Source organism: Lagopus muta, chromosome 2 (genome assembly GCF_023343835.1).
Source record: "Lagopus muta isolate bLagMut1 chromosome 2, bLagMut1 primary, whole genome shotgun sequence".
Taxonomy (NCBI): Eukaryota; Metazoa; Chordata; class Aves; order Galliformes; family Phasianidae; genus Lagopus; species Lagopus muta.
In genome coordinates this window covers 6,506,237-6,532,920 of record NC_064434.1, presented here as the reverse complement: position 1 = coordinate 6,532,920, position 26,684 = coordinate 6,506,237, and the positions used below count along the sequence as shown (strand labels likewise).

At 66.4% G+C, this 26,684-nt stretch overlaps 6 protein-coding genes and 3 non-coding genes across 10 annotated transcripts; 4 read left to right on the top strand and 5 right to left on the bottom strand.

Moving 5' to 3' along the window:
- Nucleotides 1–2: 2 nt before the first annotated feature.
- On the bottom strand, nucleotides 3–12,086 carry CAD (carbamoyl-phosphate synthetase 2, aspartate transcarbamylase, and dihydroorotase). The gene is given in 48 exon segments (XM_048936342.1): nucleotides 3–136; nucleotides 559–653; nucleotides 738–839; nucleotides 907–1,062; nucleotides 1,136–1,261; nucleotides 1,356–1,568; nucleotides 1,633–1,707; nucleotides 1,781–1,935; nucleotides 2,005–2,049; nucleotides 2,410–2,457; nucleotides 2,564–2,705; nucleotides 2,773–2,868; nucleotides 2,989–3,129; nucleotides 3,193–3,383; nucleotides 3,454–3,655; nucleotides 3,730–3,861; nucleotides 3,938–4,102; nucleotides 4,196–4,362; nucleotides 4,521–4,602; nucleotides 4,728–4,976; nucleotides 5,047–5,151; nucleotides 5,219–5,401; nucleotides 5,467–5,634; nucleotides 5,719–5,937; nucleotides 6,008–6,190; nucleotides 6,259–6,483; nucleotides 6,586–6,684; nucleotides 6,772–7,018; nucleotides 7,097–7,347; nucleotides 7,423–7,535; nucleotides 7,609–7,742; nucleotides 7,828–7,952; nucleotides 8,038–8,226; nucleotides 8,479–8,700; nucleotides 8,785–8,913; nucleotides 8,915–9,019; nucleotides 9,089–9,220; nucleotides 9,308–9,453; nucleotides 9,811–9,920; nucleotides 9,989–10,174; nucleotides 10,257–10,428; nucleotides 10,748–10,796; nucleotides 10,798–10,890; nucleotides 10,959–11,101; nucleotides 11,284–11,413; nucleotides 11,717–11,770; nucleotides 11,772–11,857; nucleotides 11,946–12,086. Coding segments are annotated over 48 exon segments (6,765 nt in total). The 5' UTR covers nucleotides 12,031–12,086; the 3' UTR covers nucleotides 3–36.
- Nucleotides 12,087–12,324: 238 nt separating this feature from the next.
- On the bottom strand, nucleotides 12,325–12,488 carry LOC125690234 (U1 spliceosomal RNA). The gene has a single exon (XR_007375562.1). It is a non-coding gene; the product is annotated as a U1 spliceosomal RNA (small nuclear RNA).
- A 777-nt stretch (nucleotides 12,489–13,265) lies between these two features.
- On the top strand, nucleotides 13,266–13,429 carry LOC125690263 (U1 spliceosomal RNA). The gene has a single exon (XR_007375586.1). It is a non-coding gene; the product is annotated as a U1 spliceosomal RNA (small nuclear RNA).
- A 506-nt stretch (nucleotides 13,430–13,935) lies between these two features.
- LOC125690238 (U1 spliceosomal RNA) lies at nucleotides 13,936–14,101 on the bottom strand. Its single transcript, XR_007375566.1, has one exon. It is a non-coding gene; the product is annotated as a U1 spliceosomal RNA (small nuclear RNA).
- A 318-nt stretch (nucleotides 14,102–14,419) lies between these two features.
- Nucleotides 14,420–15,085, bottom strand: ATRAID (all-trans retinoic acid induced differentiation factor; the record flags this gene model as incomplete). Its single annotated transcript, XM_048938038.1, has 3 exons — nucleotides 14,420–14,748; nucleotides 14,821–14,921; nucleotides 15,019–15,085. Coding segments are annotated over 3 exons (273 nt in total), but the record flags the coding sequence as incomplete, so codon positions are not given.
- A 547-nt stretch (nucleotides 15,086–15,632) lies between these two features.
- Nucleotides 15,633–20,474, top strand: SLC5A6 (solute carrier family 5 member 6). 2 transcript variants are annotated; one of them, XM_048937393.1, is made up of 16 exons: nucleotides 15,633–16,103; nucleotides 17,160–17,654; nucleotides 17,753–17,818; nucleotides 17,887–17,938; nucleotides 18,015–18,082; nucleotides 18,158–18,312; nucleotides 18,414–18,554; nucleotides 18,629–18,758; nucleotides 18,837–18,925; nucleotides 19,006–19,118; nucleotides 19,246–19,313; nucleotides 19,400–19,486; nucleotides 19,572–19,753; nucleotides 19,834–19,937; nucleotides 20,007–20,128; nucleotides 20,222–20,474. In XM_048937393.1, exons 2-16 carry the CDS (start codon nucleotides 17,325–17,327, stop codon nucleotides 20,348–20,350), a joined length of 1,836 nt encoding a protein of 611 aa, XP_048793350.1. In that variant the 5' UTR covers nucleotides 15,633–16,103; nucleotides 17,160–17,324; the 3' UTR covers nucleotides 20,351–20,474. The 2 variants fall into 2 exon arrangements, with proteins under 2 accessions (XP_048793350.1, XP_048793352.1); XM_048937395.1 differs by having other exon boundaries at nucleotides 16,100–16,187.
- Nucleotides 20,475–20,646: 172 nt separating this feature from the next.
- On the top strand, nucleotides 20,647–23,672 carry PREB (prolactin regulatory element binding). The gene is made up of 10 exons (XM_048937442.1): nucleotides 20,647–20,815; nucleotides 20,897–21,080; nucleotides 21,156–21,367; nucleotides 21,433–21,513; nucleotides 21,589–21,713; nucleotides 21,828–22,001; nucleotides 22,076–22,148; nucleotides 22,220–22,379; nucleotides 22,452–22,711; nucleotides 23,565–23,672. Exons 1-9 carry the CDS (start codon nucleotides 20,684–20,686, stop codon nucleotides 22,544–22,546), a joined length of 1,236 nt encoding a protein of 411 aa, XP_048793399.1. The 5' UTR covers nucleotides 20,647–20,683; the 3' UTR covers nucleotides 22,547–22,711; nucleotides 23,565–23,672.
- Nucleotides 22,836–24,899, bottom strand: ABHD1 (abhydrolase domain containing 1). The gene is made up of 7 exons (XM_048937453.1): nucleotides 24,541–24,899; nucleotides 24,132–24,296; nucleotides 24,020–24,065; nucleotides 23,824–23,936; nucleotides 23,577–23,750; nucleotides 23,424–23,472; nucleotides 22,836–23,342 (listed from the first exon to the last, which is right to left on the bottom strand). The coding sequence occupies exons 1-7, from the start codon at nucleotides 24,897–24,899 to the stop codon at nucleotides 23,118–23,120; spliced, it is 1,131 nt and encodes a 376-aa protein (XP_048793410.1). The 3' UTR covers nucleotides 22,836–23,117.
- A 131-nt stretch (nucleotides 24,900–25,030) lies between these two features.
- Nucleotides 25,031–26,641, top strand: CGREF1 (cell growth regulator with EF-hand domain 1). Its single transcript, XM_048937488.1, has 5 exons — nucleotides 25,031–25,240; nucleotides 25,496–25,567; nucleotides 25,757–25,827; nucleotides 25,912–26,036; nucleotides 26,120–26,641. The coding sequence occupies exons 1-5, from the start codon at nucleotides 25,140–25,142 to the stop codon at nucleotides 26,525–26,527; spliced, it is 777 nt and encodes a 258-aa protein (XP_048793445.1). The 5' UTR covers nucleotides 25,031–25,139; the 3' UTR covers nucleotides 26,528–26,641.
- The last annotated feature ends 43 nt before the right edge of the window (nucleotides 26,642–26,684 follow it).

The window sequence follows — 26,684 nt, the reverse complement described above, 5'->3', positions numbered from 1 at the left end:
ATGGAGGCGGCGCCCCGTCGCAGTTTATTGTCGTCACTAGCGGCCCAGCACGGTGGCCAGCAGCGCCATCCGCACGTACATGCCCTGCTCTGCCTGCCGGAAGTACGCGGCGCGCGGGTCCGAGTCCACCTCCACGCTGCGGATGTGATGTCAGTACGGGGAGTTTTTCCCCCCCCTCCCCCCGGGCCCGGATGGGAACCATTTCCTCCCCTCCACAGCCCCTTATTCCCGCCGTTTGCCCGCAGGACCCCAGCTGCATGCGATCCCCTCTCCCCAGGCCCCCACACTCAGACCCCATTTACCCCGTCATCTCACATTTCCCTCCACACGGGGACAGGACCTTTCCCGTTCCCCCCCAACCCAGCCCTGATGCCCCGCTGCTCCAAGGACCCCACCAGCTGGTTGCACCCCCCTCCAGGATCCCATTCCTCCTCACCTGGACAGCATCCAACCCTTGCCTCCCCTTGTCTCTCCCTGCAAAGCCCCTATCTTCCTACCACTCCTCCCCCATTCCAGGACTCCATAACCCTACCACAAGACTGCCCCCCTCAATCCCACCTGATCTCGTTGACACGGGGCATGGGGTGCATCACCACCATCTTCTCCTTGGCCCTCGTCATGATGTGTGGCGTGAGGATGAACTGCCCAAAGCACTGCGGGGCCACAGCCCTGAGCAAGGGGGGGGGGGGACGACCCTCCCAGCCCTCCCCCCAGCCCTCCCCCCAGCCTGCACTCACAGCCTCGTACTCCTCAGCACTCTCGAAGCGCTCCCGCTGGATGCGGGTCATATAGAGCACGTCGGTGTCGGGCAGCGCCTCCTCAATGCTCCCAAACTCCTCCTGGGGCAGCACCATCAGCGGGGCCGTGGGCTGGGCACAGCCCCACAGCCCCAGCTCCATTCCTCACCTGCGAGATGCCCTTGGAAGCCACGAAGGCAGCGATGTCAGGCGGCATGCCAAGGCCGCGGGGCGTGACGTAGCGCAGGTGGACACGGTACTGCGTGAGCAGGCGGGCCAGCGAGTGCACCGTGCGCCCGTGCTTCAGGTCGCCCACCATGGTGATCTGCGGGGAGAGTCATCAGCACAACCCACAGCACGGCACCCACCAGCCCACGGCACGGCATACAGCATCTCACCGTCATGCCGTTGACGGTCCCCAGCTCCTCACGGATGGTGAAGATGTCCAGCAGCGCCTGCGTTGGGTGCTCGCCCACCCCATCACCAGCGTTAATCACGGGCTTGCGGCAGTGTGTGGCGGCCAGCTGGGCACACAGTGGGCCAAGAGTGAAATCCCCACACGTATCCTGACAGCAGCATGGCATTGCCACGTGGCAGGAAGCAGCCCCCCCCGCTCACCTCCACAGCTCCAGGCTGGGGGTGCCGCAGCACCAGGACGTCGGCGTAGCAGCACATGGTCTGCACAGAGTCGGCTAGCGACTCGCCCTTCTGCACTGAGGAGGTGGCCTCGGAGAATGACACCACAGAGCCACCCAGCCGGCACATGGCGGCCGCAAAGGAGCTGCTGGTGCGTGTGCTTGCCTCGTAGAACATCGATGCCATCACTTTGCCCTGCAGGACATGGTGTCAGGCGTAGGGAGGGGCGTGGGGCACGCAGCGTTTGCTCCCTGCTCACCTTTAGGATGTCCAAACTGCGCTCCTTCTGCACCAGCATGCGCAGGGTGTGTGCCACGTTGAACAGATGTGACATCTGTGGGGAAATGTGGCTCAGGGGGGCACCACCCAGCATGGAGACCCCCGCCCCGTGTCCGCCTGGTACCCACCTGCTCCTTGGAGAACTGCCGCACAGAGAGGATGTGCTGCCCGACCAGGGGGTGCAGCAGCGGTGAGGTGGGGAAGTGGGGCACACCTTGGGGGGATGCCTGGCGTGGGAAGGGGCCCGACAGGTGGGGGTGGCTGTCCTGAGTGGCCGTCGCATCTGTGGCACCAGGAGCAAATAGTGAACCTACATGAGAAGCACGCAGAGCTCCCAGCCCCTGGTACTCACCTGCCTCTGCCATCCTCCTGCCAGCTTTCTCCCGTGTGTCCTCAGCTGAGCATGAAAGGGGAAGGCAGTGTTAGAGCACAGAGCTCCCGGCACCCTCAGCACCGCAGGCGCGACGCTACAGTGATGCTTGCCCCAAAACAAGCTGGGTCAAGCCCCCGCGCTGTGCCCCACATGCACCCCGTGGAACCCAATGGGACGCAGCCCTGATCCTGGGAGGCACAGAGCCCCGAGGTGCCGGGCGGGCTGGGGCTGAGCGGGAGGGGAGCACCGCTGTGCTCCGTCCCAAGGTCTCAGCCCCTCACAAAGGGGGGCCCAGGGCTGGCACGGCACCTGGGGGGGGCTGCACTCATCGGCTGCGCTTATAGTGCCATAACGCGGGGCTGAGTGAGTCCCCCCCAACATTACCGGTGCCTCGGGCGCCCGGGCGGTGCGCGGCTCCCAGCCTCTGGAACGCTGAACAGGACACAAGGGCAGGGTCAGCGCGGCACCCGGCCCCGACACGGCTCCCACACGGCCACATGCACGCTGTCCCCCTGCACCGCGCTGTGCCCCCCCTCACCTGGCAGACCAGGGTCAGAGGCGCGGTGGATGCGGGGCGGGAGGTGGAAGCGGCCCTCGGGCACGGGGCCGGCGCGGCGCGGGCTGGAGGCTCGGCTGCGCAGCGTCTCACCCACCACTGCGTGCCGGGGCCGCTCGGGGGTCTGCAGAGAGGGGATAAGCTGGAGCAGGGCACAGGTTGTGCCCCCCTGGCACCCTGCACCCCATTACCTTCACAATCTCCTTGGTGGGGGGCACGAGCGGTGCCAGCACAGCTCCCATGGGCCACTTCCTCACATCCTGCCCGTAGCCGGGGGGCACCAGGACCTGTGGCCACAGACAGAGGGCGATCAGGGCTCAGAGACCCCTAGCTGAGGGGAGTTGGTGCTCGGGGACCACTGCATGTAGGGGAGCACTCCAGCACAGGGAGTGGCATTTGGTTCCCACCTGCCCATCAATGTAGGCGACCTCCCCGCGCAGAACCACCCTGCGCACTGTCCCCTTCACATTCCTGCCCTCAAAAGGTGTCCATTGTGCCTTGGAGAATGCAGTGCGCTCAGGGATGACCCACTCTTGCTCCAAGTCCACCTGCAGGGAGAGTGGTCAGAGTCTGGGGCCGGCTGTGGGGTGAGCAGTGGAACAATGACCCACCTCCACATAGGTGTCCTCCTGCGCCGGCAGCCCAAAGATCTTGCGGGGGTTCTCGTAGAGGCGCAGGATGATATCCTCCACTGTCAGCCGTCCCTCAGAGACAGCAGTCAGCAGCAGAGGCAGCATGGTCTCCAGCCCAGGGAAGCCAGGGGGTGGCTTGGGGCCCTGCTTCTCCTCCAGTGTGTGGGGAGCTGCAGGGTGGAGAATGTTACCATAGTGCTTGGCCCTGCTCATCTCTGCCCTGTGCCCATGAGCGCTCACCGTGGTCAGTGGCAAAGCAGTCGATGGTGTCCATGTTCTCCCAGAGGGCCTCCAGGTCCTGGGAGGTGCCCAGTGCTGGGCGTACAGCACCACAGCCCTCCCCAAGGCGCCCCAAGTCATCTTGGCACAGGAAAAGGTGGTGTGGGGCCACCTCGCACGTCACCGGGATCCCCTTCTGCTTGGCTGCCTTGATGAGGAGGATCTGGAGGGGGCACGGTGAGGGGCAGACCCCCAACTTGCCTCACCATGGGAGGGGGGTCCCAGCCCTCTGCTCACCTCCTCCCTGCGTGCCACGTGGCAGATGTGCACGGGGCGCTGGTGCAGCTGTGCCACCATCAGGACAGCAGCCACTGTCTGCCCCTCCGCATGGGCCACGATGGGCAAATGCCGTGGCCACTGCTGGAAGTGCTGTGGGGACACGAAACGATGGGTGCTGGAGCCAACACCGAGCCCCTCTGCAATTCCCCCCCCCGCAGCAGCTCACCTCCATCCACAGCGACACATCATCCATGCGCAGGCTGGTGAAGGTGTCGTTGAGGTACAGCTTCAGCCCTGCTGCTGCTGCAGCCAGCGCACCCAGTGAGCCCGCGTTCTCCGCCGATGCACCCAGGAACAGGGCGAAGTCACAGCGCGCCCCGGCCTCGGCCAGCTGCAGGGATGGGAGGCAGTGGGCTCAGCAGGGCAGAGGCTGACCTGCAGGCTTCATGGGAAGGGGACATGGCCACGCCAGCTCCCCACTCACCTTCTGCGCCAGGGCGAAGGAGGTGGCATCGGTGATGGCGGGGCTGGTGTTGGGCATGGCACACACCATGGTGATGCCCCCGGCCAGGGCAGCTGCAGTGCCCGAGGAGAAGTCCTCCTTGTGTGTGGCACCCGGCTCACGCAGGTGCACATGGACATCAATCAGCCCTGGGAACAGCAAGCATCAGTGTGGGAGCACTGGGGAAGCAGGTAGGGCATGGGGATACGGTGGACACGGAGAGGAGGCAGCAAAGTGGAACATCTCTGATCCCACGGCTGCTCCGTGGGGCACAACCCCAGCCTCATGTCAACCCCAGCCCTCAAACCTGGCAGGCGGATCAGTTTCTGGGATGTCATGCAGTCCACGTGCATTTTGAGCGGCGGGGCAGCTCCAATCTGGCCCAGTGCCTGCAGGCACAAGCATCATCAGGCTGGGCACATCCAGCATGGGCGAACGAGGCAGGGCCAGGAGGATGCCTGCCCAGACCCCACAACATCACCCAGTGGAGCTCTCCACGCCGTGCCCATCCCACCTCTACAAAGAGTTTGGTGCATTTGATGTCAATGATGAGTGGCACGGAGTAGTCAACAGCCAGGCGCCGCGTACGGTAACCCTTGGTGACAAAGGAGGAGAGCCGGCGACCCCCAGAGTTACGCATGGAGAGGTTGATGACCATCTCAAAGTGGTTCTCTGCCAGGTAGTCCAGGATGCTGCGCTGTGTCTCACGGGCACCTGCTTCAGTGTTGTCTGCCTCCTCGAAGTGCCAATCCACTGCCATCACCTGTGGCAATGCCACCGTCACCACTCCGTGCCGGCACCACAGAGCTCCCCACCAAACCCTGAGCTCCCACCTTGATGCCATGCTCAGTGTAGAAGTCAGCAGTGCCAAGGCTAGCATACAGATTGTAGCCAAGGCTCTCCAGGGTCCGCACAGTGGGCAGCAGCTCGCTCTTGTTCTGCAACAGCACCGCAGGGGTCAAAGTGTATTTGGGGTACCCGACCCACCGCCGGCACCCCACGCACCTTGTAGCTGCCGATGGTAAGCAGGATGTTCTTCTTGGGGATCTTGAAACCGGTGCTGAGCATGGCCTTGAGGTACGCCTCGCAGCGGTTCTCTCCAAAGCACGCCACCTCACCCGTGCTCGTCATCTCCACACCCAGCACCACGTCAGCACCCGCCAGGCGTGAGAAGGAGAACTGCGGCACCTGCGGGCACAGAGGATTAGCGGCCACCCAACACAGCCCCCACCCCACTGCTGGCTCCAGCTCACCTTGACACCGACGATGCCCGTGCCCGTCATCAGCCCTACGGGCTGCACATCCTCACCCATGATCACCTGGCTGGCCAGGGCCACCAGGTCCACTCCCAGCGTCTTGGAGACGAAAGGGAAGGAGCGTGACACACGCACGTTGCACTCAATCACCTTCAGCTGGTCATCCTACAGAGAGGGGATGGTGTGAGGCACGTCCTGAAGCTGCAGGGTGCTCAGTGCCTCCCAGCATGGCTCTGCCCTCCCCGGTACCTTGGCGATAAGCTGCAGGTTGAAGGGCCCGGTGACCTGCAGCTCCTGCCCAATAGCATGCACGATGGCCTTGATGCGCTCCAGCGTCTTGGGCGTGATGTCTTGTGGGGGGGTCACCAGCGTGGCATCGCCCGAGTGCACTCCAGCATTCTCTACGTGCTCAGAGATGGCAATGGCCACCACCACGCCATCACAGGCCACCGCATCCACGTCGATCTCCTGTGAGCAGGCACACTGTCACAGCTCCATCCCGCCACAGCTCTGGCACAGCGCAGGAATGACATCCAACCTTGGCCTCCTGAATGAACTTGGAGATGACAACGGGCTGCTCCTTGGACACGGCCACGGCGTTGCTAAGGAACTTCTCCAGGTCACTGTCTGAGTAGGCAACGTTCATGGCAGCGCCGCTCAGCACGTAGGAGGGTCGCACCACGCAGGGGTAGCCCACCGTGCAGCAGAAGTGCTTGGCCGACTGTGGGGAGACACACAGCTCAGTGGGAGGTGTTGGAGGGCACAGCCCCGGGGCAGCCTTGCACCCACCTCCATGTCAGAGAGCTCCTTCCAGAGCGGCTGGCTGATGCCAATGGTGTCCAGCAGGCGTGAGAACTTGAAGCGATTCTCAGCTGAGTCAATGGCCTCGGGGGAGGTGCCCAGGATGCGGCACTGCTGCCGGTGCAGCGCCATGGCGATGTTGTTGGGCAGCTGGCCACCCATTGACAGGATGACACCCTCGGGATTCTCCAGTTCGTAGATGTCCATCACCACCTGTGGCATGGGGCCGGCTGGGAGGGGGCCACGCAGCCCCCATCCCTTTGGGGCAGCTTCCGAGGCTTCCTGCCCTGCGGCACGCAGCCCTCACCCACTCACCTCAAAGGAGATCTCATCAAAGTAGAGGCGGTCACACATGTCATAATCAGTGCTCACAGTTTCAGGGTTGTAATTCACCATAATGGTCTTGAAGCCCATCTGTAGGGCAGAGCAGTGAGGTGAGGCCAGGGACACCCCCAGCCCCATTCCTCCCCACATCCCTGCATCCCACCAACCCCAGCCCACCTTGCGCAGCTCCTGGATGCAGCCGACAGCGCACCAGTCGAACTCAACGGAGCTGCCGATGCGGTAAACGCCAGAGCCGATGACCATAACGTGGGGCTGGCGGAAAGGCAGGTCGTGTTCGGCACCGTTGTAGGTCAGGTAGAGGTAGTTGGTCTGTGCTGGCCATTCGGCCGCCACCGTGTCGATCTGCTTCACCACCGGCAGGATGCCCAGGTCACGCCGCATCTTCCGCACGGCCAGCTCGGTGCTGCAAGGAGAAGGGTGAGCGCCGGCCATGGGGCAGCAGCAGCAGCAGCAGCAGGGTGGGGACCGCCCCTCCCCTCACCTGAGCACAGCCAGGGCCACCTGCTTGTCAGAGAAGCCGAGCTGCTTGGCGCGGCGCAGAACAGCAGGCGGCATGGCGCTCTGCTCGCCGCGGAACGCCTCCAGCCGCGCCGCGTGGTCGGTGATGTTCTTCATCTTGTGCAGGAACCAGCGGTCGATCTTGGTCAGTTCATAGAGGCGCTCGATGGAATACCCAGCGCGCAGCGCGGCCGCCAGCACGAAGATGCGCTTGTCTGTTGGAGTCTCCAGCTCCTGGGGGGCCGAGGGGTGAGCGGGGCACAGCCTCTCATGTCTGACCCGCACGCCATACTGAGCCCCAGCACTCACCACGTCTGACGCCGGCTTCACCGTGTGGTCAAAGCCCACACAGTTCTCATCCACCATCCGCAGCGCCTTCTGGAAGGCCTCCTCGAAGTTCCTGCCGATGGCCATCACCTCCCCTGTGGGAGGCCGTAAGTGGATGGAGCCCCACAGGCTGCCCCGTGCCACGCCACTCTGCCCCACTGCGCTCACCCACGCTCTTCATGGAGCTGCCGATCTTGGTGCTGACACGCAGGAACTTGCTGAGGTCCCAGCGCGGGATCTTCACCACGCAGTAGTCCAGGCTGGGCTCGAAGTTGGCGGTTGTGGAGTTGGTGACAGAGTTCCTGCACAGCGCGTGGGACAGCGTTGGCACATGGAACCCGCAACACAGCTAAGGTGTGCCCCGTGTCCCCACGGCGACATTATTACCTGAGGACAGGCAGCGGGATGCCCAGCGCCAGCTTGGCTGCAACATAGGCCAGCGGGTAGCCTGTGGCCTTGCTGGCCAGTGCTGAGCTGCGGGAGAGCCGCGCGTTCACCTCAATGATGTAGTACTGCAAGAAGCAATGCACCATGAGCACAGATAGGGCCCCGCCACCACCACCACAGGAGGGCACACGGGGGGCACGCTGCGTCCACCTGCTCGGACTCAGGGTTCAGGGCGAACTGGATGTTGCACTCGCCCACGATGCCCAGGTGCTGCACCACCTTGATGGCGGTGTGGCGCAGCATGAAGTACTCGGTGTCGTTGAGAGTCTGGCTGGGTGCCACCACGATGGACTCGCCCGTGTGGATGCCCAGCGGGTCCAGGTTCTCCATGTTGCACACCTGGGGCAGGGATGCAGTGGCTGTCCATTACCTGTGCTTCCCATTCCACCATACGCCACGATGGCCTCACTGGGGGTCCCCACCTTCTCCCCGCCCCAGACAGCACCAGAGCTCCCTGCACCACCACGACCTGAGCGCGGCACCGTGCGCATAGAGAGCACAGTAGGGTCTTGGTGCCAGCATACAGCAATTGTGCTGGCACAAGAAAAGGGTCTTGGGGAACCCTGCTACCCCTCAGCACCGCTGCTGTACCGTGACGCAGTTGTTGTAGGCGTCGCGCACCACCTCGTACTCAATCTCCTTCCAGCCCTTCAGCGACTTGTCCACCAGCACCTGGGAGGTGTGGGTGAAGGCCTGGCTCACCAGGGCTGCCAGCTCCTCCCGGCTGGAGGCAAAGCCGGAGCCCAGGCCTCCCAGGGCATACGCCGAGCGCACCAGCACCGGGTACCCCAACCGCTCGGCCGCCGCTTGCGCCTGCAGAGAGCACAGAGTGAGCATGGGATGGCACCCCCTGGGGACAACCCCCATCCTGCCCCACACCATGCTGCAGCCCCAGACCTGCTCCAGGGAAGCAGCGGCCTCGCTGGGCGCCACATGCTCGCCGATTTCCTCCATCTTCTCCACGAAGACCTTGCGGTCCTCCGTCATCTCAATGGAAGCGACAGGGGTGCCCAGCACACGCACGCGGGTACCGCTGCAGCACGCCGCCCTTGGTCAGCTCCACACCACAGTTGAGGGCTGTCTGCCCACCGAAGGTCAGCAGCACGCCGTCGGGGCGCTCGTTACGGATCACCTACGGGATGGGGGACGGGGCAGTGAGCTGCAGACCCACAGCGGCCCCCACCATCCCCACAGCACTCACCTGGGTGACATACTCAGGGGTGATGGGCAGGAAGTACACCTTGTCTGCCAGCCCTTTGGAGGTCTGCACCGTGGCGATGTTGGGGTTGATGAGCACCGTTTGAATGTTCTCCTCTTTAAGCGCTTTGATGGCCTGGAGATCAGGGGGACAGCGATATCAGCTCCACGTGGAGGTCCCTGTTTGCCTTGGAGGTCCCTGTGCGCTCTGAGGAATGCTCACCTGTGACCCTGAGTAGTCAAATTCGCCTGCCTGCCCGATGGAGAGTCCACCGGAGCCCAGGATCAGCACCTTGCGGGGTCGTGCTGCCTCCTGCCCTGCTGCCGGCACCTCGTTGTACACCAGGAGATCCCGCAGGCGCTGTCGCACTGCAGGGATGGGATGGGATGGGGCAGGGATGCTGTGGTCCTGTGCACAGCCCCACAGCCTCGCACAGCACCCAGCACAGTGGCTGCAGACACAGCAGAGTGCCCCAGCGCCAAATGCAGTCCTACAGTCACTCATGCACGACCCTAGCCCTGAGCACCAACTGCAGCCCAAAGCCCCATCAACCACTGCCCTGAGCAATCACTAACCCTGGCCCCAAGCATCTCCACCTGCCCCAGGACCCTGAGTACAGAATCCCACGCACAGCCCAGCCCCAAGCCCTGACCTCAGGCCCAGCACCCCGCACACAGCCGTCCCCAACTCTGGGAGGCTCATATCTCCCCCAGCCCCATGCCCACCTGTTTTGTCGTTGTCTCCTCTCTGCAGGTCCCGCGCCGCCTCCACAAAGACATCAAAAAGCCCCTCCAGGTCTGTGGGGCCAGCACGGTGCTCGGGGTGGAACTGCACACTGCAGGGGCACCAAGTGAGACACAAACCCACATCCCCAGCCCCACGCCAGGGCGACCCTGCACCTACCTGAAGAAGGGTTTGTGCTCATGCACTAGCCCCTCGTTGGAGCCATCGTTGGCATTGGTGAAGAGCGGTGCCCAGCCAGGAGGCAGGCTGCCTGCCTCCACTGCAAAGCCGTGGTTCTGTGCCGTGATGAAGCAGCGCTGCGTGTCCTCGTGCACACACGGCTGGTTGTGCCCACGGTTCCCATACCTGGGGGGTGCGGGGACACGGGCACAGAATGTCATTCATCCAACTGAATATCAGGACCCCCCAGAGGTGGAACCCCACTCACTTCATCTTGTAGGTGCGGGCGCCCAAGGCCAGGGCCAGCAGCTGGTGGCCCAGGCACACCCCAAAGATGGGCTTGGGGTGGTCAGCCGTCAGCACGGCACGCAGGTTGGCCACTGTCTGCTGGCACAGCCGTGGGTCCCCGGGGCCATTGCTGAGGAAGAGCCCATCGAAGTCTGCACACAGACAGCAATGTTAGGCTGGGGATCCCATAGGTCTCCCTGTTTTAGGGAGTCACAGCGGGGACTGCAGCCCCACAGCTCCCAAATGGGATCACACAGGGGTCACTGACCCCATTGCTCACAGCACACCATGATGCCCCATATCAGGTTACAGCGAGCATCCCTACAACACACCTCCCTTATAAACCTCAGTGAGAGTTACGCTGCAACGCCCAACCCCCTAGAATAGGGCAAACCCCCAGCGTGAGGCTCCCCAAGGCCCCCTGCCCTGATTCTACCCTACACCCCACCCTCCAACCCCAGAGCCCCCTACCAGCAGGGTCCAGCGGATGGTCCCATGGCACCACGGTGACAGCAGCCCCCCCGCTCACAGAGGCACCGCACTTGGTTGTGCTTCAGGCCACAGTCCACAGCGGTGATGCGCAGGGATCCAGTGGGGTTAAAGACACGCGGCTCCTACAGAGAAGGTGAGCGGGAATCCGGCCCATCGCCACCCCACAGCCCTGAGCCCAGCTGCCTCGTACCTTCAGGGACACCTCCTGCACCAGGTGCCGCTCATTTGGGTCCTGGAAGAGGATGCTCTCCTCCAGGGCTTCATCCGGCAGCAGCTTCCCCAGCAGTGTGCCCTTCTCACGGATCTTCTTGGTGAGGGCACGGGTGTCCACGCCTATGGGAGCAGGCTGATGTGGAGCCACACGGTCCCACAGCAACTTCACCCCCACACACACTGGGCACAACTTCACAGATCCCAGTGCAAGTTGAGCTCTGCTCCAAACTCGCTACCCTCCAGGTGTCCCCAGCCCTGCCCGCCCCCAGCACTGACCCCACGGCCCTGACCCCCAGCCCCACCTTCCAGCCCAGGGATGTTGTGCTCCTTGAGCCATTGGTCGAGAGATTGGGCAGCACTCCAGTGGCTGGGTGTCTCCGAGCATTCGCCCACTACCAGAGCAGCCACGTGGATCTTGGTGGACTCGAACCACTGCGGGGAGATAAGAGTGGCCAAAAGCCTAGGAATTCGCCCCGGAGCCACGGGCAGGGCTGGGGGAGCCTCCAGGCGGGGACCCCCACAGCACAAGTGCGGCACCGCCGCACCACACCGGGTGTCCCCCAACCTCCCCCATCCCCACACCGACCCCAGGCGCCGAAGGAAGCCCGGACAAACCCACGGCCCCGGCGGCCCCGCCCCCACCCGCGGCCCCACGGCGGGGCGCTCCCACCCGAGAGCCGCGTGGGGGGCGGGGAAGGAGGACTCTGCCCCGGGGTCGGGGGGCCCGGCGCTCACCGTGCCGAGCCCGAAGGGTCCCGGCCGCTCCCGGGGCACGCCGTAGTTGCCCATTCAGCGGGTAGGTGAGCACCAGGATCTGCGCCGCGTACGAGGGATCGGTGAGCGCCTCGGGATACCCCACGACTCCTGTCTGGAACACTGCGGGGAGAAAAAACGCGGAGCGGGGGATCCGCGCGCGTCCCCGCGCATCCCGCACCCTTCCCGCATCCGGTCCCGCCGCACTCACCCACTTCCCCGCTGACGGCCGTGCCCGTAGCCCCGAAGGCGCGGCCGCGCAGCACGGAGCCATCCTGCAGCACCAGGCGGCCCATGGCGGTGCCACGTGCGGGGAAGTGCGGGAGGCGGCAGCGGAGGAGCGCGGGGAGTGCGGGAGGGGCGGGGCGGGGGTACCGAGAGAGGGAGATGCTTGGGGGGCGGGGCCAGAAACGATGGGGGCGGGGCATCGAGAGAGACGGACCAATCAGCGCGCGGCTGGGCGGGAAAAGAGCGCAGAAAAAACTGAGCAGCGCGGGACAGGACAGGGAGTGAACGGAGCCGGGGGGACAGCCGTGCTGTTGTGTAGGTAAAGGTAACAAACAACTTAACCTGCTGTTAGACCGAATGACCAGGGGAGAGCGCGAACGCAGTCCCCCACTACCACAAATTATGCAGTCGAGTTTCCCGCATTTGGGGAAATCGCAGGGGTCAGCACACCCGGAGTGCAGGGGATGAGCCTCGCCCTGGGAAAACCACCTGCCTGATCATGGTGTCTCCCCTGCCAGGTAAGTATGCTTTGCTCTCCCACCGCCCCGCTCCCCACGCCCCGCCACCAGCCCGCACCGCACGGCGACCGCCGTCCCCAGCCACTCTCCCCACTCTGCTTCCCGCCCAACTCCGCGCTCCTCTCCAAGCCCCGCGCCGCGTCTCACGCAAGTTCTACGGAGCTCTACGTCCGTTCCGTTTCCTATTAGTGCTCCCGGCATACCGCGTGCGGAGCGATCAGCATACTGATCTACATACTAATCTGCATGACCCCGCCCCATCCCGCCGGACTGCCCAACATTGCCGCTCCGGAGCATGGACCGACCGAGAGCCCGCTATGACACCCGAACCACAGCGCCCCCAACCGCCGAGCGGGGTAACGCAACCAGAGGAGCGGGACGGAAGTGGAGGTGTACCGGAAGTGGGGCAATACCATACAGGTGGCGCGAGGCGACTGGCTTCCGGCTGCCAGGGGTGGGGCCGTGTGACGAGCGGGGGCGTGGCCGAGGAAAGCAGCGCGCCGTGAGAGCGTCTTGGGGCGGGAAGTGGGTAGGCGGGGCCTTGCAGATCGGTATGTAGATCAGTATGCTGATCGATCCGCGCACGGCATGCCGGGGCGCGCTAAATAGAAAATGGAACGCGCGTGGGGCCCACTGGACATAGCGTGGGTCCCTGACGCAGGGATGCAGGAGGGGCGCGGAGTTGGGCGAGGCGCAGGGGTGGGTGGGTGGTTGGGAACGGCGAGCGCCGTGTGGTGCGGGCTGGTGGCGGGGCGTGGGGAGCGGGGGCGGTGGGAGAACAAAGCATACTTACCTGGCAGGGGAGACACCATGATCAGGCAGGTGGTTTTCCCAGGGCGAGGCTCATCCCCTGCACTCCGGGTGTGCTGACCCCTGCGATTTCCCCAAATGCGGGAAACTCGACTGCATAATTTGTGGTAGTGGGGGACTGCGTTCGCGCTCTCCCCTGGTCATTTGGTACAACAGTAGATTGAGTTGTTTTTTCCTTGCTGTTCACAGCAGCGCTCTGTCGCTCTGTGCGCCCGCCGTTCCATCCCGCGCTGCTCGCAGTTTCCCCCGTCAGTTTCCCGTCTCTCCGCACCGCTTCATCTCCCACTCAACGCTACGTTCCCGTTCGCCCCCACTCCGCGCTCACCGCACGCCTCAGCTTCCCGCCCCGCCCCTCCCGCACTCCCCGCTCTCCCGCGCTGCGGCCGTCCACAGCCCCGCGCGCGGCGCTTTTCCATCCCGATGATGGGTTCCGTTCCCCGCTGACACGGCCGGGCTGTTCCCCACTCACACGCCTTTCCGATCCCGCCGCCGGCACGTCCCCGCAGAGAGCGAGCGGAGCGGCCGCGCAGCGGAACGAGGGTGGAGCCCGGCAGCACCGCGACACGGATCCGTTGTAGCTGTAGGGGCATAGCGCGGTATGAGCGCGGAGTAGAGCGTTCCGTTCTGCTATTGAACCGAAGATGTCAGGGGAGAGCGCGAACGCAGTCCCCCACTACCACAAATTATGCAGTCGAGTTTCCCCGCATTTGGGGAAATCGCAGGGGTCAGCACACCCGGAGTGCAGGGGATGAGCCTCGCCCTGGGAAAAACCACCTGCCTGATCATGGTGTCTCCCCTGCCAGGTAAGTATGCTTTGCTCACACCGCCGCCCCGCTCCCCACGCCCCGCCACCAGCCCGCACCGCACGGCGACCCGCTTCCCAAACTACGCAGCTGCTCCGTTCCACTCCGCCTCTCCGTGACCCCCACATCGCGGCCCACTCAAGCTCTAAGGGGCTTCACGCGTGTTTCGTTTCTGGTGCAGCACACTCCCGGCATGCCGCGCGCTTTTCTTATTTGCATAGATCCGCCCCTTCCCACTCTACCCTACCCTCACGCACACACAGTTACTACCTGCGCACCCCTCTGGGCGGAGCGCGATTTGCATAGCCCCCCCCCCCCCCCCCCCCCCCCCCATCACACCTCCGACCGCGGGCTTTCCTTTCGGTCCCCTCCGCTCCCGCACGGCCCGGCCGAACCGATGCTGGAGGACCGGGCACTGTGAAGCCAATCCGCCAATCCCGCACCCACGCAGCGCCAGCAGCAGAGCAGACACACAGGATCACAACCGCGCACTTTATTCAGCCCGTTCCCCGCGGTGTGGTCGCATCCCACACCTCTTCTCCAATCGCGGTCACGGCCCTGCAGCGTGCCGGCGCTGGGTGCCCCATAGTGCGAGGCTCAGCGCTGCTGTCACCGTCCCCAGCACGCTGCAGAAGAGCGGCACAGGGAAGGCGCCCTGTAAAGTGAGCACGGTGAGGTCACTGCCCTCTCTGAGCCATTCTGTGCACCCCCAGCCCCACGCACCCACCTGCCGCAGACACTTGTAGCCGTGGAAGGGGCTGGCACAGAGGCACTGCGAGAGGCCGGGGCCGTCCGGGGCACAGGCAGCATTCTCAGGGCACAGCGGGGCTGCGGGGCAGCACAGGGTCATGGGCTGTCCTGTCTAGTGCCATGCCGTGCCCCCGTGCAGGGCCATGGCTGGGGCAGGGAGAGCCCACCAACCTACCGAGCTCCTCAGAGCCGTTGCAGGGGTTCCTCTGGCCCCGGCACAGGCGGCTGCTGCCATACGTCCGTCACCCTCCTCCCATGCACCACTGCCACCTGGGCACGGTACTGCCGGCGGCACCAGGCTGCAAACCAGAGCTCAGCACCACGTACGGCCCCAGGCTCCCCAACCCAACCCCAGTACTCACAGTTGCTGCAGCTGCGTGAAGCCCAAGAAGGAGTCAGCAGGGAGCGCTGGCAGCGGGTTCTCCGTCAGGTCCCTACCAACGCATCACACCGACTGCACCCCGGGGCCAGGAGGGACACCTCAGGGTGGGACGGGCAGCCGTGCCCCACCCGCACACCTCCCCCTTCCCTCAGCACTCACAGCACGACGGCAGCCCGCAGCCTCGCTGAAGGCACTGGGGAGGGTCTGCAGGGAACAGTTGCTGAGGGTCCAACCTGGGGAGGGCAGCACTGGGAGCCCCGTGTTCCCCCGTTCCGCTCCCACACTCCTCGGCCATACTCACACCCCTGGCCCCCACCACACCACCCCCCATGCCCTGTACCGCACCCAATACCCATAGCACACCCCACACCCGTTACCCCACCACCCCCCGTCCCCTACACCCGTACCCCAGCAGCTGCTGCCGCCCGGATGCCCGCCCCACGCAGCAGCGGCCCCACAGCTCCGTATCGGCCCTGGAGGCGCAGTACTGTGTGACACGACGGAGCCATTGCTCGGCGGCCCCGGACAGCTCCCGCACAGCAGCGTTGGGATTCCCCCGGCCCCGGGCGACGGCAGCAGCAGCAGCAGCAGCAGCAGAAGGGAGGCCGCAGCCCCGCTTCCGGCAGCCCCGCCCCGCCCCGAGGCCGCCCCCGGATGGGCTCCTTCTGGCAGCGGGGCGGGGCGCGGCGGGGCGGAACGACCGCGCGGTGCGGCCAATGGCTCAGCCATTAACGGAGCGCACCCACCGGGACCGCAGTGCTCCGCAGGTGCCGAAGCACGGCGACCCGACCTCGGCGGCGCCACGTGACGCGTTCCACGCACGGGATTGGACGAAAGGACGCTGACGGCATTGAGGCGCGCGGGGAGCCGGGCTGGAGGTGAGGCTATGCTCGGCGGCGTGACGTCATCAGCGTGCGCCGCGGCGCTTCAGGCGCACGTGGGCTGAGCCGGGCAACCGCCCGGTGAGTGGCGATGGTGGTGGCAGCGCGGAGCGGGGATATGCGCAGCACGCAGCACGCAGCGCCGGAGCACGGCGCGGGGGGCGTGCGGGGCCATAATGTTCCGGGGAACCGGGAGATCGGGAAACCGGGGCTCGGGCAGGGGATGAGGACCGGGAGGCGGGATAGGGGGCACGGGGGGGATCGCGGGGGATCTTCAGGTTGCTGGCAGCGGGGCAAAGGAGTAAGGAGAGGAGCGGGGTATTGGCCTGGGGTCGTGGGGGCACCGGGACACGGGGAGCAGTGCCGGCACGTGGGAACACAGGGAGGCAGTGAGGGGCCACGGGAACTCAGCAGTACAGGGAGCGCAGTTATGGCCTGGGGTTCAGAGGGGCAGCGGGACACGGGGAACCGTGCGGGGGACATGGGGACACCGGAGGGCAGTGTGGGGACACGGGGATACCGCGGGACGCTGCTGCCGGCACGGGATACGTGTAGGACCCAGAGCCCGGGGGGGCAGAGCACCGTTGGGGAATGCCGGGGCATCGGGCCAGGAATGCGGCGGGGGGGTGGGAGGGGGATCGCCCCTTGTTGTGTCTCTGCGCGTGGCGGGTGACCTTGGACCATGCCCGCTGTGCGGGCGGGGCGGGCAGCGCTGCCCTCTCGCCTCCTTTCAGCACTGCCAACCGCTGCTCCTCGCTCCGGGCACGGCAGCGTGGGGCTAATCCAGTCGCATTCCTGCTGGGATCAGCGCCGCCCGCCCCGTCATCGCGCGGCCCCGTATGGGGGTGCGCCTGCCCAAGTGCGGGAAGAGCGGCGGGTTCGGCCCGCACGGAGCCTGCCCGTCTGGATCCTGCCGTGCCGGTCTTGCCGGCTGCGGAGTTGGGGTCGGCGCTGGGCGGGGCTGCCGAGTTCGCTTTGGCCCGGGGTCGAGCCGCGGGGGAGGGGGGAAGAGAAGGCTGCGGTGACCCCCCCCGGGTACGTCCCCCCCCCTAGATCCTTGAGGCGGGCCGAGAGCTTTGGAGCGAAGGTCCCTGCGAGGACGAGCGGGGCCGGATCCACCGTCGCCACCTCCCGCAGCGCCGGGCGCTGCCGGCCGGGTCCCTCCGCCCATGAACCGGAAAAGTGGGGGTGGCGGCGGGGCGGCTGCGGACACTCACCATGGAGTTCTCAACGGCGGACTACAGCATCTTCGTGCTGCTGCTGGTGCTGTCAGCGGCCATCGGGCTGTTCTATGCACTGAGCGGCGGGCGGCAGCGCACGGTGCAGGAATTCCTGCTGGCCAACCGCAGCATGGGCTTTTTTCCCGTTGCCCTGTCCCTGCTGGCCACCTTCCAATCTGCGGTGGCCATCCTGGGGGTGCCGGCAGAGATCTATCGCTTCGGCACCGAGTACTGGTTCCTGGGCTGCTCCTATTTCCTGGGGCTGCTCATCCCCGCGCACGTCTTCATCCCCGTCTTCTACCGCCTGCAGATCACCAGCACCTACGAGGTGAGCGGCAAGGGGGTTTCCTGCCCCTCGTGCCCCGCATCGGGGTGGGGCTGCATCCCTGACCCCATCCATTTCTTCCTTCCCCCTCCCCCTTCCAGTACTTGGAGCTGCGCTTCAACAAGACCGTGCGCATCTTCGGCACCATCACCTTCATCTTCCAGATGGTAAGGGCTGGGTTTGGGGTCCCGGGGATGGAGTATGCAGGGGGGGCTGCAGCTCTCTGTCCCTACAGGTCATCTACATGGGAGTGGTGCTCTACGCTCCCGCTCTGGCACTCAATGCAGGTAAGGACTCAGTGGGGTGGCTAGGGTAGGGATGGTGTAGTGCCTATCATCCTCATCCCTCCTTAATGGCACCCAGTGACAGGCTTTGACCTCTGGAGCGCGGTGCTCACCATCGGGCTTGTCTGCACGTTGTACACTACACTGGTGAGTGCTGTCACCATGCCACGTGGTGTGCCCAGTTTCTAAAGTGGCAGCGATGACAGCTGTGTCCCTCTGCAGGGAGGGCTGAAAGCCGTCATCTGGACCGACGTGTTCCAGACTCTGGTCATGTTTGCGGGGCAGCTGGCTGTCATCGTGGTGGGCGCACGGCGCGTGGGGGGCATGGCCCGCGTGTGGCATGTGGCCGAGCAGCAGGGCAAGATCTCCAGCATTGAGTGAGCTGCAGGGCTGGGACGGGGACAGCAGCAAAGCTGGGACATGCACATGGGAGGGGGATGGGATGCCGGCACGGCCGTGACTGTACCTAACCCCGCAGCCTGGACCCCGATCCCTACGTGCGGCACACCTTCTGGACACTGGCTTTCGGGGGGGTCTTCATGATGCTGTCGCTGTATGGCGTGAACCAGGCGCAGGTGCAGCGCTACCTGAGCTCCCGCAGCGAGAGGCAGGCGGTGCTGTGAGTGGTGTGGGGACGTGTGGGGATCTCCCCCCCCTCTCTGCCCACTTCTGACGCTCCTCTGGTGCCCGCAGTTCCTGCTACGCCGTCTTCCCCTGCCAGCAGATCGTTCTGTGCCTCAGCTGCCTCACCGGCCTCGTCATGTTCGTCTATGACCGTGAGCACCCACTGGTCCCTAGCGGCACCCACATCTCCTCTGACCAGGTGGGTGCAGCGCTCCCCCATCCTGTGTCCCCCGTCTCCCCCCCCACCAATGCTGCGCTTACCCTGTGCCCCCCACAGCTGGTGCTGTACTTTGTGATGGACGTGCTGCGGGACCTGCCGGGGCTGCCTGGCCTCTTTGTCGCCTGTCTCTTCAGTGGCTCACTCAGGTGGGTGCCATAACGGGGGACTGTGGGCTGAGGGCATGACAGAGCCCTCCCGCTCCTCCCTTCCCTCTTCCTCCCCCTAGCACCATCTCCTCTGCCTTCAACTCGCTGGCGACGGTGACAATGGAGGACCTGGTGCGGCCGCACTACCCTGGGCTATCAGAGTCCCGTGCCACGCTGATCTCCAAGATCCTGGGTGAGCAGGGGGGAGGAGAGCGGGGGGGGCAGCGGGGTCCTGGCTGGGCCCTGAAACCCCTCCGTCCGTCCATCCATCCATCCATCCATCCATCCATCCATCCATCCATCCATCCTTCCATCCACAGCTTTTTGCTACGGGCTCCTGTGCCTGGGAATGGCTTACGTGTCTTCTATGCTGGGCCCTGTGCTGCAGGTAGGGGATGGGGTGCTGAGGACACCCCTGGCCTCTCAGTGCCTGTTTTCCCCCCTCGGCCCCAAAACGGTGCCATCTCCCTGCAGGCGGCCATCAGTATCTTCGGCATGGTGGGGGGGCCGCTGCTGGGGCTCTTCTGCCTGGGGATGTTCTTTCCCTGTGCCAACCCCACAGTGAGTACCCTGGATCCCCTTTTCCCCCCCCACAGATACCCTGTCAGGTGCCGCCAAGGGGCTGAGTGCCTCTCCCACCCCACAGGGTGCAGTGGTGGGACTGCTGGCCGGGCTGGCCATGGCCTTCTGGGTGGGCATCGGCAGCCTGGTGGCCAACATGGGGGGGTCCGCCCCCCTGGCTAACAGCACCGTGCCCCCCCCAATCAACTTGACCACACCAACCACGATCGCTACCACACTGCTCACCTCCACGACAGCCCCCCCTAGGTGAGCAACGTGGGGCTGATGGAGGTGGTCTGTGGGGGGTCTGGCTTGGCTCCCTCCTCACCACCTCCCTTCTCCCCCAGCCCCACAGGCCTGCAGAAGTTTTACAGCCTCTCCTATATGTGGTACAGCGCCCACAACTCCACTACCGTCATCGTGGTGGGGCTCCTGGTCAGCCTGCTCACTGGTGGGTGCAGGATGTGGGGCCGGGTGCTGCTCCTCCCCTGCATCCCTCTCACCCCTAAGGCCCCCCCAGGTCCCACACCGCCCTCTGCTGTGGATCCCCGCACCATTTTCCCAGTGCTGCCACGGCTGCTGTGCTGCCTGCCCGCCCGCTACCGGCAGTGGCTGTGCTGCGGGGTGCGCTTCCCCACACAGGTGAGCACCTCACAGCGGGACGGGGGGCACCGGTGTGGTTGGGGGAGGGCTGTGCACAGCCCCGCTGCCCCCCCATCCGCCGTGTGCCCGCAGGAAGCCCCCCACCTGTCACCCACAACCGAGAAGCATGTTCCCAACGGGCTGGGCGCTGCGCCACGGGATGACGCCGAGGATCAGGGCTACGGGCCACCCGCCTATGCGCTGCAGGAGACGGCCTTCTGAGCGCGACCGGGGGACACGGCACTCCCGCAGGGCCGGTGCTGCCTGGGGTTGCCGTGGGACCATGGTGCGGAGCGATGCCACGCTGTTATCTCACGTTACCCACATCTCAATAAACCGTTCTTGAGAGCATCGGGGTCCTGTGGGGCCGGGAGGGGCGGCGGGGTACCCACGGGGCTGCGGCGTCCCGCGGTACCGCGGGGTGCACGTGGAGACCGGGCAGGGGGCGGGGCATGGCGAGGGGGCGGGGCGATATGCGCGAAATGGGCGTGTATTATCATAAGGGGGCGGGGCCTGAGGGGGGGCGGGGCGGTGACGCGGCGCGCCGTTCCCGCAATGGCGCCGCGCCCGACCGAACTGTACCGGGCGCCTTTTCCGCTCTACACCGTGCGGTTGCACCCGCATCGCGGCCTCGCCATCACCGCTGGAGGCGGGGGAGCGGCCAAAACCGGGATCGGCAATGGAGTGGTACGGTGCTGCGCGGCTCCGGGGGGTGGGGAGGGTTGCGGGGCTCCCCGGGCGCGGGGCTGAGCGGCGGTGTCCCCGCAGCACTTCCTGCAGCTGGAGCAGATCGGGGGGCGGCTGAGCGCGTCGCTGCTGCACTGCCACGACACCGAGACCCGCGCCACGATGAGCATGGCGCTGAGCGGGGACTTCATCGCGGCGGGGCAGGACCACAGCTGCCACATCCTGCGGCTTTGCGTGCGGGCGGACGGAGCGGGAGGCGGCGACGGTGAGCGGGGATGCGGGCGACGGGTGCCGGGTGCCGGGTGCGGAGCGCTCAGCCGGCGGCTCTCCGTCCCCGCAGCCGCGGCGGAGAAGGGCCCGCGCAGACGGAAGGGCGCCGGCCCCGCGGAGCGCGGTGAGACGCGGAGCGGCGGCGAAGAGGTGACGGTGGAGAGCCTGCACCGCGTGCGCACCGACTTCAGTCCCGACGCGCTGCAGAAGGCCGTGCGCTTCAGCGCCGACGGCACGCTGCTCGTCACCGGCGGTGCCGATGGATTCCTGCGGCTCTGGGAGGTGGGAGCGGGGCGGGAGGGCCCGGGGTGGGTCACCTATCGGGGACCGGCTGACGGCCGCCGCAGTTCCCCAGCATGAAGAAGGCGCTGGAGTTCAAGGCGCACGATGGGGAGATCGAGGACATCACGCTGGGCCCCGACAATAAGGTGGGTGGGGGGCGCGGGCTGGGGGCACGAAGCCCCACAAGGCCCCGTGAGCCGCAACCGTCGTGCGCCCCGCAGGTGGTGACGGCGGGACGGGACCTGCAGTGCCGCGTGTGGCAGCGGGACCAGCTGGTGACAGGGCTGCAATGGAACGAGAACCTGCCCGGCATCCCCAGCACCGCGTACCGCTACCAGGCCTGCCGGTGGGTGCGGGACTGGGGGTGGCTCCGGGGCTGTGCCGTAGGACGGTGGCGGTGACCGCACGGCGCCGCCCCCTGGCATCGCGGTCGCGGCTCATTTCTGCTGCCCCGTGCCAGCTTCGGGGCGGTGGAGGACGACCGCGGGGCGCTGCGGCTCTACACGGTGCAGGTGCCCCACAAGCGGGAGCGTCGCCCGCCGCCCTGCTACCTGACCAAATGGGACGGGGGCACCTTCCTGCCGCTGCTGACGCGGCCCTGCGGCTCCGAGGTCATCTCCTGCCTCTCCGTCAGGTATGTGAAGAGGTCCCACCCCTTCCACTCCCCACATCCACTCCCAGCCTCGCTCACTGCCCCCCTCCCTGCAGTGATTCGGGCACATTCCTGGGGCTGGGCACCGTCACCGGCTCTGTCGCTGTGCACATCGCCTTCTCACTGCAGGTGAGTGCGGCACAGGGAGGGCACAGGGTGGGCACGGAGGGCCACCCCACCTCGTGCGTGTCCCCCTTCAGAGGCTGTACTACGTGAAGGAGGCACACGGCATTGTCGTCACCGACGTGGCCTTCGTGCCTGAGAGCAAGCACGGACGGGAGCTGTTGGCAGGGAATGAGGCAGCGCTGCTCAGTGTGGCCGTGGACAGCCGCTGCAAGCTGCACCTGCTCCCTGCCCGCCGTATGTGTGTGGGGCTGTGGGGTCGGGGCACCCCCAGGACCCCACCCTCACTCAGCCTCCTCTCCCCACCAGGGTCGCTGCCCGTCTGGCTGCTGCTGCTGCTGTGCGCAGCGCTCATCGTGGGTAGCATCGTGCTGCTGCAGATTGCCTTCCCTGGCTTCCTCTAGGCACCCTCCCTGCTGCACTGGGGGGGGTGGATGGACCTGGCCCCGGGCACGCTGTGGGAGTGGGACTGCCTTGGGATGCAGCGCCGACATGGTGAAGGGACACAGCGTGCCAGTGGCTGGCCTGGAGCTGCTCCTTGGCCCTTCCATTAAATCCAGAGTGTGAAGGTATTGTCTGTGCTGGAGCTGTAAGGCTCTGGAGGCCTCCCCGTCTGCATACTTTACCCTCTGTGCCCTAGTGCTGGGGTTGGGGGATGATAGGAATGGGGCTCTACGGGTAGAAGAGGGGCCAGCAGGGACAGAAATGGGTTTATTGGGATTTAGAAGGGGTTCATGGGGGACATCAGGTGCTGAACCCCTCTGCAGCCCCCCCTTCCTGCAGCCCCCTCAGCTCCTCTCCGTGTTGGAACACAGCAGTGACAAACTGCAGGAAGAGGCGCTCCATGAGGCCTCCGTGCCGTGGCAGCAGCCCCTCCAGGAATCCGATGTGGCCACCGCACGATGTTACCAGCAGTGCCACGTGGGGCAGGTGCCAGGCAGCCTCCACGGGGATGGCTGCAAGGAGACATGTGGGTCAGCTGCCAGCCCCACAACACCACAGGGGTGGGCACAGCCCTTCCCAGCCCCACTCACCGTGCAGGGGGGAAAAGGGGTCGTCGGCAGCGTTGAGGCACAGCGTGGGCACACAGATGCGGTGCAGGCTGCTGGCAGGGCTGGCAGCACGGTAATACTCTGTGCAGGAGCCGTAGCCAAAGGCCAGAGCGGTGTAACGCTCATCAAACTCCCGGATGGTGCGTGCCTGGGGGTGAGGGGAGGAGCAGGGGGTGGTGGATGGCACTCAGTGCAGGGGGGAGAGGTGGGGCACTGGGGTGGGTGCTACCTTCAGGATGTGCTCCACGTCCACCGTGTCCCCGATCACCGCGCGGTGCCTGCAGGGACCCCAAGTCAATGCAGGGTGATGCCCACCTCCCCCTGGCCTGCAGACTGGGGTCACGGTGGTGTGACCCCCTCCACCATCCAGGTGTGCCCCCACCTGCGGATGAGGTGCCGCAACCCGGCAGCCAGGCGGCGGTTGAAGAGCCACGTGTTGAGTGGCTGCTCCAGCGACACTGTTGTCTCCATGGAGTCCCAGCATGCAGAAATGGCCATGGCGGCCACCAGCCCTGCTGCGTGTCCCGCCTGTGCCAGGTAGTTCAGCACCTGCATCCTGCAGGGGAGGGGGCAGGGATGGGGGGGTCTCCTATGCACCCCCCGACCATCCCCCCTTCTTAGTGCCATACCCTCCCAGTGATACACCGACGGCCAGCAGCGGGGCATGAGGGTACTGGTGGTGGATGTGCATGATGGCTGTCTGCAGGTCCTCGGTGTTGCTGGCACAGAAGGTCCTGGGGGTCTGGGAGAGGCAGAGCTGTTTGGGGCCCCGACATGCCCAGCTATAGGGCAGGGACCTGGGTAGGGGCCGGGATGGGATCTCACCAGCAGCTCTTCACCACGGCAGCCACGGTTGTTGAGCACGACGGCCCTACAGGGAGGAGAGCGGCATCAGCAGGGGCGGTGGATTCACCCTCCCCCCGCTCCCAGCACTCACCTGTACCCGGCACCGCACGCCTCTCGCACCAGGTGCAGTATGTAGGCGGCCTGACTGTTCCCCGTCAGCCCCGGCAGCAGCAGCACCGTGGGGCATTCGGCGGCGCTGCCGTCATCGGCCCAATCCAGGATGAGCTGCCCGCCGTCGGGCGTGCGGATGGCCTCACTGCGGGGCGGGGATGCGGACAGGGGAGCGCCGGCCGTGGTACCACCCGTCCCGTCCTCACAAGTCCCACCCCAGGCCCATCGCTACCCGCTCTTTTCCATCTTCGATCCCTGTCCCCACCTGTTCTGTCCCATCTCCCGCCCCCGTTCCCACCCGTCCCATCCCCGGTCCCACCCTCAGCCCCGTCCCCCCTACCCCCACCCACCCCAACCCGTCCCGCTCCCCCGACCCCATCCTGCCTCACCTGCGGTACCCGACGTGAGGTCGGCTTTGCAGCAGCGCTCTGCTCACAGTCTGCAGCCGCCCCCCGCAGCACCACGCGGTGGGACGGAACGGCTCCCGCACGGCCGGGCAGTGCCGCCGCAGGAAGGAACGAAGCCCCGGACCGCCGGCAAGCAGAGGCGGCTGCGGGGAACGGCGCGGGGATCGCGCCCAGAGGCAGCCGAGCAGCGCGGCAGCCGCCGCCAGCAGCAACAGCGGCGATGGCAGCGGGAGCAGCACGGCGCTCCGCGGCCCCTCCGCGCCCATCGCTGCCGGGATCGCCCGGCCCCGCCCCCTGCGTGGCCCCGCCCACAGCCGGGCGGGCGTGGCTCCGGCGGCCATCTTTGTGCCGGGCAGAGCGGCGGACGCCGGTTAACCCCTGCGCTGCCGGCAGAAGTGAAGTCTCCGGGCGCGGCGAGGCGGGGCCGGCGACGTGGCCCGGGGCGGGGCGGGAGGGGGACACCGCCGTGTTTGCGTGCCCCGGGTAGTCCGTGTGCGGGTGGCAGTGTCGCCGTGGCCCGGAATACCTCCTCGAGTGTGCGTGCGTGGCGGCTCCACGCGTGGGTCCGCTTCGGCAGCGGGATGAGAGCCCCGCGGGCGGCTCCGCCGCCGCCGCCGCCGCTGCTGCTGCTGCTGCTGCTCGGCCCCGCCGCCCGGGCGGCTCCCAGGGACGGGGTGCTGCGGTACGGGGCGTGGGAGAGGAGAGTGGTGGGGCTGTGCCGGTGAAGGGTGTTGTGGTGCGGGATGAGAAGGTGCGGGGGTCACACAGGTGCGGAATTGCACAACGGCACGGTTTCACGCGGGGGTTACACAATTGCGGGGTTGCACACCAGGTGCTGAGGGTCGGAGCCGCGGTGCGGGGGCAGCACAGGGGCTGCGAGCCGGGTGGTGGTAAGAGGCGCCGCGGTAACCTCCCCCCCCCCATATTCCCCGTCCAGACCTGAGCCCCTCGCGGCCGTGGGGACGGATCCCGGCCCCGACCCGCTGAGCCCAGATCTCCTCGCTCTGCAGTGAGTGCCCGACCATGGGGCCGGAGGGTTCGGAGGAGGGGGTGGGAGGATGGCCGGGGCACTCGGGGACCCCGTGATTGGTTGCAGGGCAGTGGGGATACGGGGTTGGGTGGCTGCGGGGCTGGAGAACCGGGTCTGGCCGTGGGACGGGAAAGTGCGTGCTCCCCTCCCAGGCTCTGCTGTTCCCAGGTTGCTGCGTAGCGCTGTGCGGAGTTTGGGACCTCCGCAGCGGGACGCGGACGAGATGACAAGGGAGCAGGGTAAGGCCGTGCAGCAGGAGCGGGGAGAGGCGGGCGACCGTTTTTTGGTGGGCCGAGTATCAGCCCCTCGCCTTGTGCCCGCAGCTCTGCTCTTCCTCTTCGCGATGCACGACCACGACCGGAGCGGGCAGCTGGACGGACTGGAGCTGCTGCAGCTGCTGGGGGCGGTGCTGACCCAGGGGGGCGCGGGGCGGCCCAGCTCCGAAGCGGTGCGTGCGGGGGTTCGCGCCCCGCGGGGTCCCTGCTCTGACCTCTGCTCTCACTGCGTACCCATCCATTCCCGTCCGCGCAGGTGGCCGCGCTGGTGGACCGAGCTCTGGAGCAGCGGGACCGCAGCGGGGACGGACTGCTGGACCCTCCCGAGTTGCTGCTGCCCGCCCCGGCACGTGGACCCCCGCGAGGAGGCGGCGCTGCACTCGAGGGGAGGGCAGAGGGGCACGCTGGGGAGCAGGAGGGGATCCCCGCGGTGGGGGAGGAGATGCTGGGGGAGAACGTGGGGGCGAGCAGCCCCCAAGAGGGACAGGTTCTGCAGGGGGATGGCGACGTCCAGGCAGAGGAGCAGGGAATCCTCGAGATCGGAGCCCCCTTGGAAGAGGACGAGACGGCGGAATCGGAGACGGCCATCGAGGACAGAGAGCCCCGGGTCGAGCCCTCCGAGGCGCCGGCATCCCCCGCCTTGGGGGATCCCAGGGAGATGTAGGCGCGAGAAGGGGATGCGGGCGGTTCCCTGCCTCACGGCTGTGAGGTCTCTCGGAGCTATCGGAGCTGAGGGTCTCCCCACGCGCTTCCCCCGCCGCAGCGGGCTCGGTGGCGAGGGGAGGGGGCAGTCAGGACACGCGGGTTCGCGCTGTAACGCG